Here is a 16,242-nt window from a genome sequence, read left to right as displayed (position 1 = left end):
CCTTCCTTTGCAACAAAAACACCCAAGCAACAACCACCGCCGGGAAGATAAGCCAGAAAACGGATGATGAGAACGCTTAGTTGAGTCCTTCCTTCGTGGATAAAAGGGGCGAAACGGACCCGATAACATCTCCAAATCAAGCGAGGGGAGGGAGCGCGCGCGTCTGTGTGTGTGTGGGAGGGATCCGCCATCTTGTTTGCTGGTCGCCTAGGCAACCAAAATCGCAGGCTGCGGCGCTTCGAGGCCTAGGCAAAAAGAGGCCTTTACGCCTCGCTTGAACTTGTCGGTGCCGCTTCTATCTTCGCCCAGCCTTTCCACGGTGGGTCCTGCGTCTCATTTTAACCTGTATTTACAAAATAAAACGGAGGGCTGGGGGCTGGGGGAGGGATCGGCGAGGCTAGAAAACCAAGGCAAATGGAGGGATTTTTCTGAGTGAACGAAGCAGGTTTTCTTCACTTGAGACTTCTTCGCTCGACAAGGACGGACGCGCGTAACGCTGCAGTGGAAAGCCTTTGTTTTGTATGCGTCCTTGGGCCCTTCCACACAGCCATATAACCCAGAATATCAAGGCAGAAAATCCCACAATACAGTATCTGCTTTGAACTGTGGTGTCTTGAGTCCACACTGCCATATATTCCAGTTCAAAGCACATAATGTAGGATTTTATTCAGCTGTGTAGTCTGTTTTTGCTAAAACTGTGTTCCTAGAAGCTCCAGCCCATTTCAACTAGAACCTGGGATTCTGGGAGGCGAAGTCCTACACTGTTCAGAATGAATGTAGTTTGGCGACAGGCCCAATGTGTTATTTCAGGAGTTGTAGTTTGGTGAGGCGCCACTACTTTTTGGCAGAGAAGACGAAAGAAACATTGCAAAACTACAGTTCCTAGGATTCCATAGCATTGAGCCATGGCAGTTGAAGTGCCATCTAACCTCATTAATTCTACACTACAGATCAGGCATGGGCCAACTTTGGCCCTCCAGGTGTTTTGGACTTCAATTCCCACAATTCCTAACAGCTGGTAGGCTGCTAGGAATTGTGGGAGTTGAAGTCCAAAAAACCTGGAGGGCCAAAGTTTGCCCATGCCTGGCCTAGAGGTTATCATATACACAATATTTTAAAATCATTTTGTGTATTAAACAAAGTTTGTATCCACTTGACCATCAGAAGGTTTGTATCCACTTGACCATTTTCCCTCTGGCCAGCTAAACCAGAAAATCCCAACTGGGTGGCTCCCCGCCAAGGGTCTTCCTCCAGGGGCAAACCAAGAATGGGCAACTTGGAAGTCCCTGAACAGACTCAGAAGTGGAGCAGGCAGATCAAAAGACAACCTGGCAAAATGGCACTACCTAGAATAATCCTCCACCTTGTGTGCCTGTGTAGCAGAACAAATAACTCTGCATCGGTATGCTTGCCCTCAGTGCCCTGCCTCATGCACATAGGAAGAATTGTTTAAAGCCACAGACAGTGTGGTCACTGTTGCCCGTTTTTGGTCTAAAACTATTTGTGTTCCCTCTATTTTATTAGTTTTATTAAATAAATAAGTTTTATTTTATTTATGCAACGCTTTTGACATGAAATAAAATAAATAATCAGAGAGTAAAGATGTCCCTGTCTCAGCTGCTCATGAGGACAATTTTGGAGTACAGTCACAGAGTTACAAACATTAGATTTTCAAACAACTTGTAGTTCACAATGGGGCGAGACAACAGGAAGTGGGAGAATTCAGCTCCTTGAAAGGGATATTCACTACTGAGAGAGTTATCATGGGGGAAAGATGCCTCCACTGAAGCTTTCTCACCAATTTCCACAACAAGCCGATTTTTTCACAATCCAATTATTGCAGGGACTGAAAGGTGAAATCTTCTGAAGGGGCACAGACAGAAAAACTATCGGTATAGGGATGTTAACCCTTCCCGATGCTATCCAAAGCATTTGACTGTTTTTACACTTTAAAAATGTATCTGTTCTGACTGGTACTGTATATACAAATTCAGTTTAAGAAGAAACCTACAGAAACTATCTTGTTTGTAACTTGTGGACTGCCTGTATTTCAGAATAAGAGGTGCTCAGCCCTTAATGGGGGAGGAACCCAAAAACCTAGCAGTGCTTATCTGAAATATCAGTATGCAAAGAATCTTGTAGCACCTTTGAGACTAAGAGCCCTATTCCACTCTGATGTTATAGCGCTATTATTCCATTTTAGCAATCATGGAAACATTGTATGGATTTGCAGAGCTTGTAGTACTTTAGTGAGGCCCCAGAGCTCTGTGACCTAGTGGGGATAGTTTATTTTAAGAGATAAAAAGAAATGTGTTTGAGGCACTGCAAGCAAAACTTGGCTTTGAAGTACCATGACAAGTTTCAGGTGAAGACTGGAACGTGAAATTTATTAACATTGATAGCTGCTATCAGTTTGTGCATAAAACAGCAATTAAAATTGATAGATACTACAATTTTCAACAATATATTGAGACATATAATACACTGAAAATGTTTAGGCCAAGCTAAAATTTAGGGAGAAATATAATTACTAAGGACTTTATTGCCTTACTAAAATCCCTTTAGAAACAATCTCACTCATCTATGAGGATATCTTTATTTATTTTGCTTTTGTTTTACACTTTAAAAATGCTGATAGCAGTTCAAATGGATTTGGAGATTAAAGGAGTTGCTGCGTCTCCAAGGCAAGCACCCCTCTCCACAAGGAAAGGCAAACATGCTCAAGTAAGTTTAAATTAATGATTATTAATTTTTAAGCATACAATTATTTTTCTTTTAAAATACTGCAAATGAATGTAATTGACCTCCCTTTTCATATAATTATGTAGTCGTTTATATATTATATACATTAAGAACAACATCTGCAAACTTGCTTGTTGCTTGCTGATTTAAAGTGATTCTAAGGCAAACCTATAATGAGATTTTCTTGGCAAGATTTGTTCAGAGAAAGTTCGCCTTTTCCTTTCTTCAAGGCTGAAAGAATGTGACGTATCCAAAGTCACCCAGTGGATTTGCATGATTATACAGGGATTCAAACCCTGTTCTCCAGAGTCATAGTGTAATGCTCCTACTGCTGCACCACATTGCCTCTTAGGCTTGAACTTTATGAATAGAAAATGACTGTGAATATAGGGAAAAGGTAGTAACTTATTAGTAGATAGCACATATACTATCCTACTCTCGGATAATTCAGGAAATTTAAACTTCTGTAGTACCATAGAGTTAACTTTTCATTCTTTTCATAATTATTCCTTTATTTTCTTCATGTTTCCCCTTGATATGCCTTTATTTTAAATATATTTTTATTTTTATTTAAAAGCTTTGCAATCCTTACCTAAGGTTTAGTATTTGAAAGATATAGAAAAATTTGGGGTAAGAAGTTTATATGTTATTTTCTAGGGCTGGAGGCCACAAACAAGGTCAAGTCATGGTCCTCGACCAGCAGAGTAAGTCAATCTTTCATTTACATACTATACTATGCAAAATAGTCCCCCCCCAAATGCATAAGTTTAAAAAAGGCAGAATGATCAAGCACCACTGTTGTCAAGGAAATATAACCAACAACATGGAAGAAATATTAGTTTATTTCTTAGCATGTGTTCAGTATCTGTTGCTGACCTGTTCTAACAATTTTTTACCCATGGATATGCATGTACATTGAAATTATTTGTTGTCTTATCATGACCTTAGGAATTTCATAGGATTTTCTAAGGCAAGGCATATTCAGAGGTGGTTTGCCATGGTTTTCCTCTAAAAGACAGCATTGAAGTTCTAATCAGGGGTAACCTTGCTTAGCTTCAAAGATCAGAAGGGATCTGGTGCTTTTAGTGTACTTGATTTCCTTTTTCATTCTTAGTGGCATCATTTCACTATGAAATTATGTTAAAATTTTAAGTACCATGTTCTTTATTCCAGATCTACAGAATAGTCCATAAATGTGTAATGTAACGGGGAAAGATTACATGTGGTAATAGATGATGGGTTATAAAATGCCTGTATAGACATGGCCAACTAAAACTGCACACGCACAGAGACAAGCATTCACACATATTAAGAGTTCATAGACAGACTAGGTACCATAGGTACAGAAAGAACAAAGGCAAAAATACAAAAGAAGACATTGGTGGGACTCATTCTATGTCTTAGGTGTGCACAAGTTCTTATAGAGTTGGACAGTTTTGTCCAATGCACACATGGAACTGGCAGTAATAATCCTGCAGTTGATCATTTGGATATGTAGCCTGATATAAATAAACAAATGCATTATTTACCTGATATAAACAAAATTAACTAATTTCACGTGTGAAGATTTATGCTATGTAGCCCTGACATAGGACCTTGATCATATGCTGCTGCTACTTCTCTTGCTGTACCAGGATGAGGGGTTAATTTCTCCTTCGTATGTGTTGACATTTTATACTCACCGATTGGTGCTGAGAATAGTTTTCCCTAGTGTCAGTCATTGGGAATGAAGGAGCTGTATAATATGAATGGGAAAGGTCTCCTTTTGACATAAAAACAGCTGGTTATAAACCCAAACCAAAGCATGCCTATGACAAAAGGGAAGCTGGAGGGAAAATTTACCCATGCGGTTGTTCTTCTGTCATGACTGAAAGCTATACAACATGCCAAAAGGCTCAAAAGTAGATTTGATTTGGCCATTGTGTGTCTGTATTTGGATGACAAGCAGAGACAAAGATAAATTTTATGTTAATGATAGTACTAATACCTGTGCAAAACTTTGTGGAAGGTCTCTGCTGTCACCCAAAAGTGTGTCTACACAGACACAATACCCAAGGGCCGATCTGGAGTATTGAAGTCTGGAGAGGCCCCCAGAATGTTCTTACTGTGCTGCCCCCAGGTAGCTGCGGAGGTGGGAAGGAGCCTTTATCACCAGTCCCTGGGCCTTGCAGAAGTGGGAAAGTGTCCTGACAGTCCAATGGTGCCAAACCCAGTTCAGTGCCACTGGATAGCCATCCTTACAATCCCTCTCTTGTTCTCATCATAGTTGTGACTGCCAGTCACAGAATGGCTGTTGGCTGTTGCTCATCACCTGTAGTGATATTGGCAAGGGCACGAGAGTGATTTGGGAGAGTGAAAGGAAGAATTACTCCTCCTTCCCCTCCCTTCTTTGTTTTTCCTTGTGCTCCAGCCAATGTCACTCCAGGTGATGAGTGATGATCCCAAGTCATTTTATGTTTAGTTGGTAGCCACTGTGACAAAAACAGGAGGGGTACAGTAAGTGCCATCCCATGTTCCTGGACTGGGAACACAGGATACCCATGTAAACAATTGCAGCCATTTCAATCTTAGAACTGCCACAGCTTAGCACGAAGTTGCGTTTTGCTCCGGATTCCTGGGGAAACTTCAGAGCAACCCGTGACTTTTGTTAATGTGGTTCAAAGCCATGGAAAAAATACTTTTGCTCTCATTAACTCAAATCAGCTTCGTAAGTCATATACTTGCCACAGAGCTTATTCTCCTTCCCATCAGAATTAAATATTCGTGTAGGTGTGCTACAAGAAGGCAGGAGCACTCTATTCTGCACTGATAAAATGCAGTTCCCTTTGCTAGAAGGACCAAAAGCTACTGGTAGAAAATAACTAGTACTTGTGTGGATATAAATGATACTCAGTGTTTGAAAAGCATTGCTGCAAATTGTTTTCTTCTTGAACACTTTTACACATGTCAATATTGAAACTAGGCAATATTACACTCAACTTCACTGAGAACTAGGTCAAGCCAAATGCTACAGACAAAAGGCTGAACACTTGTTTCTAAATTCCAAATATGCTCATGCATTTGCAGTTTTGATAAAACTGGGAGGGCAGATTTTTACCATTTTCATTAGGATTAGTTCTCCACTTCAAAGAGGCTTCTGGAAGGTATGCATGGTTATATGAAGCCTAATTGTGATCAATTAGTTGGGAAATTTAAGACTTTTCAGTATTGTCTCTCCAGTAGAGAGTAAAAAGAATCTGCATTGTCTTGAGCAGTTCTCAAGTGGAAACAAAATAATTACCTGCTATATACTTGTAGTGCCTCCAATGCCCCTTTTAATCCTGGATGAAGAAGTCCCAGCTTTTTTCTCCTGTTTCCTGAAGCTAAAATATTTTAATAGGAAGGTTTCTGGTTTTGAGGATTAGGCCATTTTGAAAGCTACATTCTTCATTGACAGAAAAACATTTGATGGCCCCTGAAACTCAGGGGAAATTTTGCTATATTTCATAACTTCTTATTGTTCTGCAGAGTTCCATGCCTAGACTTGGGAAAACTGGGAGATTCAGAGGATGAGGTAACTAATATTAATTATCTGAAAATGATTAATACTGACTCAAATATAAAAGTTGCTAGAATATAAACACTAATGAGAAAGATTGGACTTCAAATCAATATCTCATGCTGTGATTTGATTTGTATGGCCTAGATGTGACCTTTCTAGTGCAGGGGTGGAAAAAATGCAGCCTGAAATTTAAGCCGTTCTCAAGATTCTTTATGGGCTTCCTTCCAGACCTTTAATGCTTTTTATTCCCCTCCAGGCCAGCTGGGGGAAATGGTTGGAAAAAGTCTCACCTGGTTCTGAAATTACCCAAAGAGGTCAGAACTGTGGTAATTTGCCTTCAAAACACCATAGAGAGTAGCCCTTCTGGGGCTTAGTACAGATCCTACATCAAAACAGTTGTCCATCCTTATTTGAATTTGTTATTAAGAAGAATTAAATGTTCAGTTGTGTGCTGAATGATTATTCCAGGACTAAAGAAAGCTGTTGTTCTTATAAGGATTTCAGTTTTGTAAAAACATTTTTACCAATATGAGGGTATGTAAAATGCCTATGTTGAATATCATAGATGTCAGATGAAAATCTACATGATGGTAGATTACAGTGACAAAATTGGAAAGCTTAATTCAAGCTACTTTTTAAAAATAGTCCACTTACAACATACTAGAATGAAACTCTTGAATATGATTTTTTTTTACCTTGACATGCTGGCTGTAATTTAAGGGAGACCACTAAATGGACTTCAGATTTCTGTAAAAGCAGACATAACATAGTTCTAGTATTCAGACTGGTAGATATTATTTCTATTGTTTCTGTTGTTAGTCATAATCTGAGTGAGTTTATGTCCATCTAATTTCATTTCAAAATATACTCTCAGTACTAATCAATTACTATTTCTATTACATTTCATTACTTATTTGTACTGATGTGTGGAAACATTTCTAACACAAGAAATGATACAGATAATTCACAAATCTAAGGTAAATATAAGGTTTTTGTGTAGTTTGTGTATTTACACTAGCTCTGTATAGTTTAATGGAACATGATGTATTGTAAAATATAAGCCAATAATCTTGTATTTTATTTTAGGATGGAGATACCTACAAACCGTATAGTGTTGGCCGTTCTCATGCTGGTCCTCTACAATCAGCTTCAACTATTAGCTGCGGTACTCCATTACAGACTCCTTATGCACAGCATTATAATGTTCAACAGGTAAGTTAATTTGTTATTGTAGATATAGTTAGGAAAAAAAATGCTGCATTGAATTATTAGGTTCATGGATAAAATGGGGTGGGTGTGTCAATGAATTATCACTTAATCTACTGTTGTTCAAAGAGATGCTTTTAAAATACATTCTTAGATTATTCCATACATTTGAAATATTTTTTTCATTGTAATACTGTTGCTAGTTTAATTTGAAATAATGGTAATGGCACTTCAGTCATTGTCTACTTTTGTCAGAATAATTGAAATTTTACATAAGAGTAACTGTGTGACTTTAATCATTAAAGTATGTTATATTTAAAATATTGTGGTCTTGTTGTTTTTCCATGTGCATCTGCATCTTAAATGCACTGGACATGATTCATTTTGCAGTCCTGTTAGGACAGAAATTAGATTGTAATGACCTCATTGCTGCATCTGGTCTTAATTGAAAGCCTATCTCTTTATTTATTCAGTGTGAACGTTTTCATTGATATCTATCCCATCTTTCTCTTTCTGTTTCTCTCCACATATGATTGGAGTAATTATAGAATGAGCATAGAGTGCTGTGGTTTTTGTTAACAGATTGCTGAAGCATAAAGGCTTAAGAGAACTGATTGACCTGAGATGGAGAATCTTCATGTTGCTTGAAAAGAAAGAAATGTTTAAATAACAAGCAGTTAGATTAATGGGGACTTCAATAAGTAATGATTAATATGGCTTCTGATAAAGAAACATTATTTGATCTGAAAAGTCTTGATGTCAGAAATCGTATAGAAGAGTCCCTAATTTTAAGACTGTTTTAAAGAAACCAAGTATATTAATCAGTAAAAATATACTGCTGGGAAGTTGAGAACAAGTACCGCTGATCATACATTTGTACAAACATCAATAGCCATATCACTAGGAATTGTATCAAAGCATGATAGAAAAGAGGTGGAAATTGCATTGAATAAGATGACTTTTGCAATAGAACATATTCAGAGAACATTTGTGAACAGTTAAAATATTGTATCATTTATTTTTGTCTGGAGCTGGCCACTATAATATATAATAGTATGTATGTATGTCAAGAGTCAGACGCCAGTTAACATACAAAACAAAGTTTATTCCGAAGATAAGCCAAAAAATAACATAAACACAGGAAATATCCTTGAAACACTTCACTTTTCAGTGTTTCGAGAGTAGATTGGACAATAATAACTCAAAAACGAGCCACGCTAATTTCCCATGCTGGCATTCAATAAAAAACTAAATAACGCTTCAATTCAGCTTTGGAAAACAAATAGAGTTAATTGCTGGAAAATAAACAAACTAGAAAAGCAGTAAAGCTGCTTCCACGGTGCAGATAAGCCGAGAGCCTCAAAGGGATGATGAATAGCCATCGTCAGAAGAATCCAAGGTCAGGTCAGGAGGCAGCAGAAATTCCGAAAGACAAACCAATAGTCAGAAGCCGGGAGTAGCCATCAGTCAGAGGGCGTAGACAGAAGCCAGGTTAAATTCAATCCAAAGTCCGAAGAGGGTGCAGTCATCCAAAACAGGTCCACGATAAGACACAGCGAGAGCCAAGCTAGATGATATCAGCAGATTCAAATCATAGTCCAAGTCCAGTCTTCACAGAGATCCCAATGGCGCCTCAGCAACACCTTGCCACACGCAAAGTGCAGTGGCCAAACATTCCCATTTTATTCCCCTTCCTCCTGGGTGACCAAACACTCACACCCAAACACCAGGTGTCCCAAATCTACTCAGAGTCTGAACTCCACACAGCTAGAGCTCGTGGATCTGGAGTACCTATCAATTCGTCGGAGTCCCAATCATCCTACCCACACTTAGCCCCATGAACACTTAAAGAACCATCCTCCCTTCTCCAAGCATCCCAAAAGCATCCCAATTGGGATCAGCTCCTGCAGAAACCCCAGGTTCAGAAGTATCCATAAGCCCCAAATCCCCAGACATCTCCGGTGGCTGTGCCCATTCAGTGCCCGCTTTCCCAGCCACCACCTGTTCCTCAGCATCCATCTCCCCATCTGAATCTTCCTCAGAAGATCCCCCATATAGCTCTCTAAGTCGCTTCCTGCGCAACTCCTCCAGTGAACCCTCATCACGAGGGTTTTTTCTTCCTCTTCGAATTCCATCACCATCAACCATAATCCCCGAAGGCGCAGTCACAACAATGTATGCCTGAAAGACTGTGTTCACAGCTTGGGAGTTCTCCTAGATTGTCTTTCCAAATGTCAGCCCAGGTAGATGTGATGGTTAGGAGTAATTACTATCGGCTTTGGCTGATATGCCAGCTGTGCCCCTTCTCTAGAACTGGAGGACCTAAGGATTGTAGTGCATGTGCTGGTAATCTCAAGGCTGGACGTCTGCAATGTTGTTAACCTCTGTACTAAATTTGGAAACTCAAATTAATTCAAAACACGGCAGTCAGACTAGTTACAGGAACATCTAGGAATGAGCATATCACACTCATACTACAGTCACTCCACTGGTTGTCAATTAGATTCTGGGCAAAGTACAAAGTGTTGGTTTTGATCTTTAAAGATCTACACAGTTTGGGTCCAGGTTACCTACAGGATCGCCTTCTCCTGTACAATCCACCCATTGCTGTAGGAAAATGACTAGGCAGTTCTTTGATTTTTGCCCTTGCCAGCTAGGAAATGACTGTATGGAAAGAGGAGCTGCAGCAGAGGAAAGAAGTGTCTTGAAGTGGGAGGAATTTGGGTCATTGTATCATTAGTACAGAATTTCAACAGCCACCAAAAAAGGGAGTTACAGTGGCTAACAGCATGTCAGCTGATAATATTTTTATTAAAGGAGATATTTAAATATGATGAAATAATCTATCTCTTTCATTCCATGATTTGTCTGTTTCTGTTGTCCAGACAGCTAGAAAACCTGGTCTGAAGAAATCTGAGGTAGGTTTTTTGTAGAAGAACACGCTTTTTGTATCAAGATTAATGGGTTTTGATATTTTTACTACTGCCAAGTAATAAAAAATAAAATATTCAGATGTTAAAAACATGTTTAATTAAGTTGTTTTATTTACACACCACCTTTCTTCTAGTGTGGGACCCAAGAATGGTTCACAGCATAGATAAAAAAAGAATACAGCTAACATCTCACCATTAGAAAAAAGTATGCTAGTTTATTTTTTTTAAATTGCACTTGAAGTATTGACTGCTATATTTAAAACATTTGGATGGAATTTGTAGAAATTTCAGGCTATTTTCATGTATTTGTTAATTAGTGCAATATTAGGTTCAGGCTATTAATCATTGCTTCAACTTTCATTTTAGATCTGTATCCAAATGTTTTGCAACATTGTCAAAACTAAGTATAATTTGGATAACTTTTCTTAGAGTGGCTACCTTCCTCATACCGTGTTTCCCCGAAAATAAGACAGTGTCTTATATTAATTTTTGCTCCCAAAGATGCGCTAGGCCTTATTTTCAGGGGATGTCTTATTTTTCCATGAAGAAGAATTCATATTTATTGTTGAACAAAAAATGATCATTGATTATATACTGTACAGTAGTTGTCATCACAAACCAGCATAACCAGACAAACTGAATCCTATCAATAATTTCTTGTTACTACCGTTATTTCTATGTACAACAGTCTATGGTACGTATGTTTACCGATTCTGCATGCTGTAATTCTGTTTGGCGGGCATGCTTCCAAACAAAAACTTTGCTAGGTCTTACTTTTGGGGGAGGCCTGATATTTAGCAATTCAGCAAAACCTCTACTAAGTTTTATTTTCTGGGGATGTCTTATTTTAGGGGAAACAGGGTATCTTAGTTTCTGCAGGAAATACGTCTTAGGAAAATAATAGAATTTGCCGTAATGAACATTTCTGATTTACTTTCAGTTTTCTTTATGGGAGCAGAATACAGTACCAGAAAATCTGCCACCTCCAGCTGATAGATACAAATTGAAGTATCAGCAATATGAAGCCGAAATGAAAGAGGAATATAAACGTTATTCTCAAAGAGCTGAAGAAAAGAAAACAAATAATGAGACTTGTGAACCTCCTGGAAAAATGGATGAGAAGGAGGTAGTGTTTTTACTTAATTTGAAAATGGAAACTATATTATCCTTGTCTGCCTAATAAGACTGTTCTAAGATAAAAACCCTTCAGGACAAGGTGACATATAGAGGCACAATCTACAAGTTATCATATAGATTTTTATTTGAATGTAACACAAGTTCGGGCCTTATTGTTTTCCAATTTAATAGTCTCTGCCAATTGTACTTTTTCAGTTCTAGACTTTGTCCTTTACACTGTTTTTCTTCCTTTGAAATTTGCTGCATGAAATAGGACTCTGTGGTAGTAGTTTTTACATCGTTATTGCTGTTCTGTATTATCCCTTTGGCTGCAATTTTCATTTCAGATGATGCCTGGGTCATCTTTCCCCCCTAACAAAACCTCCACTTCATTCCATAGTGCTTCAACATCTCTGTTGATAATTGCTTTGACCCTGTTTCTTCCTTTTAGTCTTCACCTCCAGTCTCGGAGTTTGAATAATGTCCCCCTATATATATATATTATGTTGGAGCCTCTCTTGATCTTGTTCTTAGCAGGGGGTGCTTTGTTTAAAACGTCTGCCATTGAAATATTTTTTCTTTCTTTCAGAGCTGCTGGCTACTTTCTCCACATTTTTCTCTTCTGTCTGTTCTAATCCACTGATTAATTAACTTGACTCAAAGTATTGTCTTCACCTTCTTTTGCTAAGATTTTGTTCTGTTAGTTAAACTCTGCAGTGTGTAACTTCAATTAATCTCTGTTCAAATCAGCACTTGACACATTTGCCCCGTTTTCCCAGTTAACTCTCAATCACTCTCCTCCCTAGTCCTGGTTCAGTGCCTGTTCATATTTTCATGCAGCTGCAAACTTCTGGAAGAGAGAAAAAGAACTGACTGAATCCAGTACATATCCTGTTTCCCCTTTCTGCCTATGCCATCAGCTTCATTAAGCAGCAGTACTTACCTTTCCTTTTTTATATAAATAATTTAAAAGGTTTATTTACTAATTTCAAAACATTTCACATAATACATTTTTCTTGTTACACCATCAATTCCCAAATCTATACTCCTCCCACCCTTATCCCATCATTCACATAGTGTTTTATACTGATTTTAGTTTCATCCATTACACATAATTGTTGTAATATATTTTCTGATTGTTTATCCACAGTCTTTCTTAAACATTTGGTGGTTTGATCATACATGGCTTCCATGCGTTATAGTTTTTTCCATGTTTAGACTATTTTTAGTCTGGCAGCACATAACTTGAGTTATACGAGATTTTGATTACCAAATCCTTATTCTTATTTTCTAATACATAAACAATTAGTAGAGCTCCCCTGAAGTGTACTGTTTCCCCTACCATTTGCCTTATCCATGCTCAAACTTCATTTCGGAATGTTTGTACTTTTGGGTTCCAGTCCCCTATTTCTCCACACTTTTTATAACACAATAGGGAAATTCTATTATTGATTTTATGTAGTTTGTGGATGATAGTCCCATCTATGCATTATTTTCAAAGTATTATTTCTCAGTTATGCTGAAATTAATTTATATACTTTGGTTTCAGTACTTACCTTTCTGAGCCACAACATACTCAGTTATCCTAAGTAATTTTCTCTACCTTTCATATCTGAAACTTTCGTCACTCTGAGTTCAAGAGTATGCTATCTTCATCAGCTGTACAATTAAATCTGTTTGCTCTTTTTACTTTTTCAAATTCATTTGTGTATTTTGCCCATATTAATACCTGACTTAGTGAGACCATTTAAGATGTCTACAAGTTAAATGAAAACACAGAATGGGTATCGGGTCCAGCCTCCTGCTATGCAGAAAAAGTACAACCAAAGCACTCTCGACAGCTTCATGTTAAGAAGGCAATACATAAGGCAAACCAGCTTTGTGTAAAGATAAGATAAGAGGTGGTGGATGGAGTAAACCACGATCTCTGGCTTCAGATCACCACATTTTTGCAAATCACTGAAAGACCTTGGGCCACATGCTGTTTAAGGTTCGGCCATTTTCGAGAATAAAATGAGATGATATGGGCATGTATGCTATTCTAAGGGTGAGGTCATAAACATCTTTTCAGGAATGAGTTTTGGATATTTTGAAATGTCATCCATCAAATCATGAAACTTGCAATTTGTGAACAGGTACCACACATATGGAAGGGTCAACAAACCTAATCCAATTCATATTGTTATACCTCAGTAAGCAAAGTCGATACATTCCCCAGCATTACTTTTTTTTTTTAAATAATCTTTATTAAGTTTTCCATTTACATATTAAAATATAGATATAAGATAATAAGCATGATTAAATAGTGAGATAGAAAAAGAAAAAGGAGAAAAAAGAAAGAAAAAAGAAAGAAAAAAGAAAAAAAAAGAGAATAGAGAATATATATAAAATAAATTGGACTTCTGGGCATCTTCCTGGAGATTTCCTTCCTTTTCATTCTTCAATCTTTTCCTTGTTTCATATCGTTTCTCTGGAGTCCTTCCTTCCCGTCCTTCTTCCATTCATGATGGGGGGTTTCCTTTTTCATCTTCTGTTTTTTAATATTTCCCTTCTTAGTTTTCATTTTATCCTGACTTCCTTTGCTTCTTATGTTATCTTTGTTTTTGTTTATTTATTTATCTATTTATTTATTTATTTATTTTCTTTTATATATGTCTCTTGTCTTTCCATTTTTATTCTGTGGTCTTGCTGTTTTATTTATTTTTATATTTATTTTGAATGTTTTATCTTTCCTTCTAGGTATTTTGTTACATTGTCCCAATTTGTTTCTTTTATCGGATTTCCCTTACTTTTTGATAGAAGGAAAGTGAGCCTATCCATATTTTTTATATCTTGTATTTTTTTCAACCATTCTTCTTCTTTAGGGATTTCAGGATTCTTCCAAATCCTCGCATAGCATATCCTTGCTGCCGTCGTTAGCAGAAATAATAATTTATCTTTATTTTTTTCTAGTTTTTGTTCCGTTATTCCTAGTAACCATATTTCCGGTTTCATTGGCAGTTTTATCTCTAATATCTTTTCTATGTCTCCCCTAATTTTCTTCCAATATATCTTGGCTTTTTCACATCCCCACCACATATGGTAGTATGTGCCCTCAATCTTCTCACACTTCCAACAATTTTTTTTTAAGTTTTTATAACATTTTCCTAATTTTTGTGGTGTCATGTGCCATCTATAGGCCATCTTAATCCAATTCTCCTTTAGATCTGTTGCATAGCTATATTTCAGTTTCTCCCTCCAGATTCCTTCCCATTCTTCTTTCCTAATCTTCCTGCCTATATTTTCATTCCATCTGGTCATATATGATTTTTCCTCCTCTTTTTCTGTTTCCCATTCTATTAATTTTTTATAGATTTTTGTTATTATTTTTCTGTCTGTTTGTGTTATTTTTCCCCAAAATGTATTTTGCTCCTCAAATCCTACTTGTTTGTCTGTCTTAAAATGTTCTTTTACCTGCCATATCTGATACCAGGAAATCTTTTTATTTATCTCTCTCAGTTCCTGTTGGGGTCTCATTTCCCATTCTCCATTCTGTTTTACTAATAATTCTTTATAATTTGGCCAGTTGTGCCATCCCAGTAGTCTTCTCTGCGATGCTTCTAGGGGAGAGACCCATAAAGGCGTTTTGTCATATAATTTATTTTTGTATTTTTCCCAAATTTTAAGAATTGCTGAGCGTATAAAGTGATTATTAAATTCTTTCTCAATTTTGGATTTCCCATACCATAGGTATGCGTGCCAACCCAATCTTAAATTTATTCCTTCCAAATTTAGCAATTTATTATTTTCTAATTTTGTCCAATCTCGTACCCACATTAAAGCCGATGCTTCGAAATAAAGTTTTAAGTCTGGTGTCGCTAATCCACCCCTGTTCTTTTCCTGGATCATATATTTCAGCTTTATTCTCGGTTTCTTTTTTTGCCATATAAATTTCATTATGTCCCTGTTCCACTCTTTAAGGGTCTTTTGGTTTCTAATTATCGGCAGATTCTGAAATAGGAATATCATTTTTGGTAAAATACTCATTTTTACACATGCTATTCTGCCTAACAGTGAAAGTTTTAACTTCCCCCAAATCTCCATTTCCTTCTTCATCTCTTTCCACTTTGTTAGATAGTTATTTTCAAATAGCTGAGAGTTTTTCTGGGTTATAATTATTCCTAGATATTTTATTTTGGGGGCGATTTGGATATTCCATTTTTTCATTAAAGTTTCTTGTTCCTTCTTTGTTATATTTTTGGTAATTGCTTTTGTTTTTTCCAAATTTATTTTAAATCCTGCTACTGCTCCGAATTCTCTTATTATCTCTAGCCATTTTCCTAGTTTTGTGTCTGGGTCTTCTATTACACATATAATATCATCCGCGAAGGCTCTGATTTTGTATTCATAATTCTGTATTTTTGCTCCTTTCAGTTCTTCTTCCTCCCTTATTCTATTTAATAGTATCTCCAGTGTTAAAATGAATATTAATGGTGATAAGGGGCAGCCTTGCCTAGTTCCTTTCTCTATATTTATATCTTTCGTTTCTCGGTCGTTAATTAGAATTTTTGCCTTTTGTGAGGTGTATATTGCATCAATTGTATTTTGGAAATAATAACCTATATCCATTTCCCTTATTAATAATTTGAAAAAGGACCAATTTACATTGTCGAAAGCTTTCTCAGCGTCGAGGGCCAGTAAAAGAACTTTTTTTTTATTTTTTAT

General features: G+C 37.0%; 1 protein-coding gene across 1 annotated transcript in view; it reads left to right on the top strand.

Moving 5' to 3' along the window:
* The first annotated feature begins 172 nt into the window (after nucleotides 1-172).
* caps2 (calcyphosine 2) overlaps nucleotides 173-16,242 on the top strand; it is a 34,090-nt gene continuing 18,020 nt past the window's right edge. The window contains exons 1-7 of the mRNA XM_062982741.1: nucleotides 173-319; nucleotides 2,639-2,724; nucleotides 3,400-3,446; nucleotides 6,250-6,295; nucleotides 7,370-7,495; nucleotides 10,375-10,407; nucleotides 11,363-11,548. Of these exons, the coding sequence (XP_062838811.1) occupies nucleotides 2,647-2,724; nucleotides 3,400-3,446; nucleotides 6,250-6,295; nucleotides 7,370-7,495; nucleotides 10,375-10,407; nucleotides 11,363-11,548 (516 nt within the window). The 5' untranslated portion in view covers nucleotides 173-319; nucleotides 2,639-2,646. The remainder of the gene's footprint in view (nucleotides 320-2,638; nucleotides 2,725-3,399; nucleotides 3,447-6,249; nucleotides 6,296-7,369; nucleotides 7,496-10,374; nucleotides 10,408-11,362; nucleotides 11,549-16,242) is intronic.

Source organism: Anolis carolinensis, chromosome 5 (assembly GCF_035594765.1).
Source record: "Anolis carolinensis isolate JA03-04 chromosome 5, rAnoCar3.1.pri, whole genome shotgun sequence".
NCBI classification, from domain to species: domain Eukaryota; kingdom Metazoa; phylum Chordata; class Lepidosauria; order Squamata; family Dactyloidae; genus Anolis; species Anolis carolinensis.
This window is presented reverse-complemented; position numbering and strand designations above follow the sequence as displayed.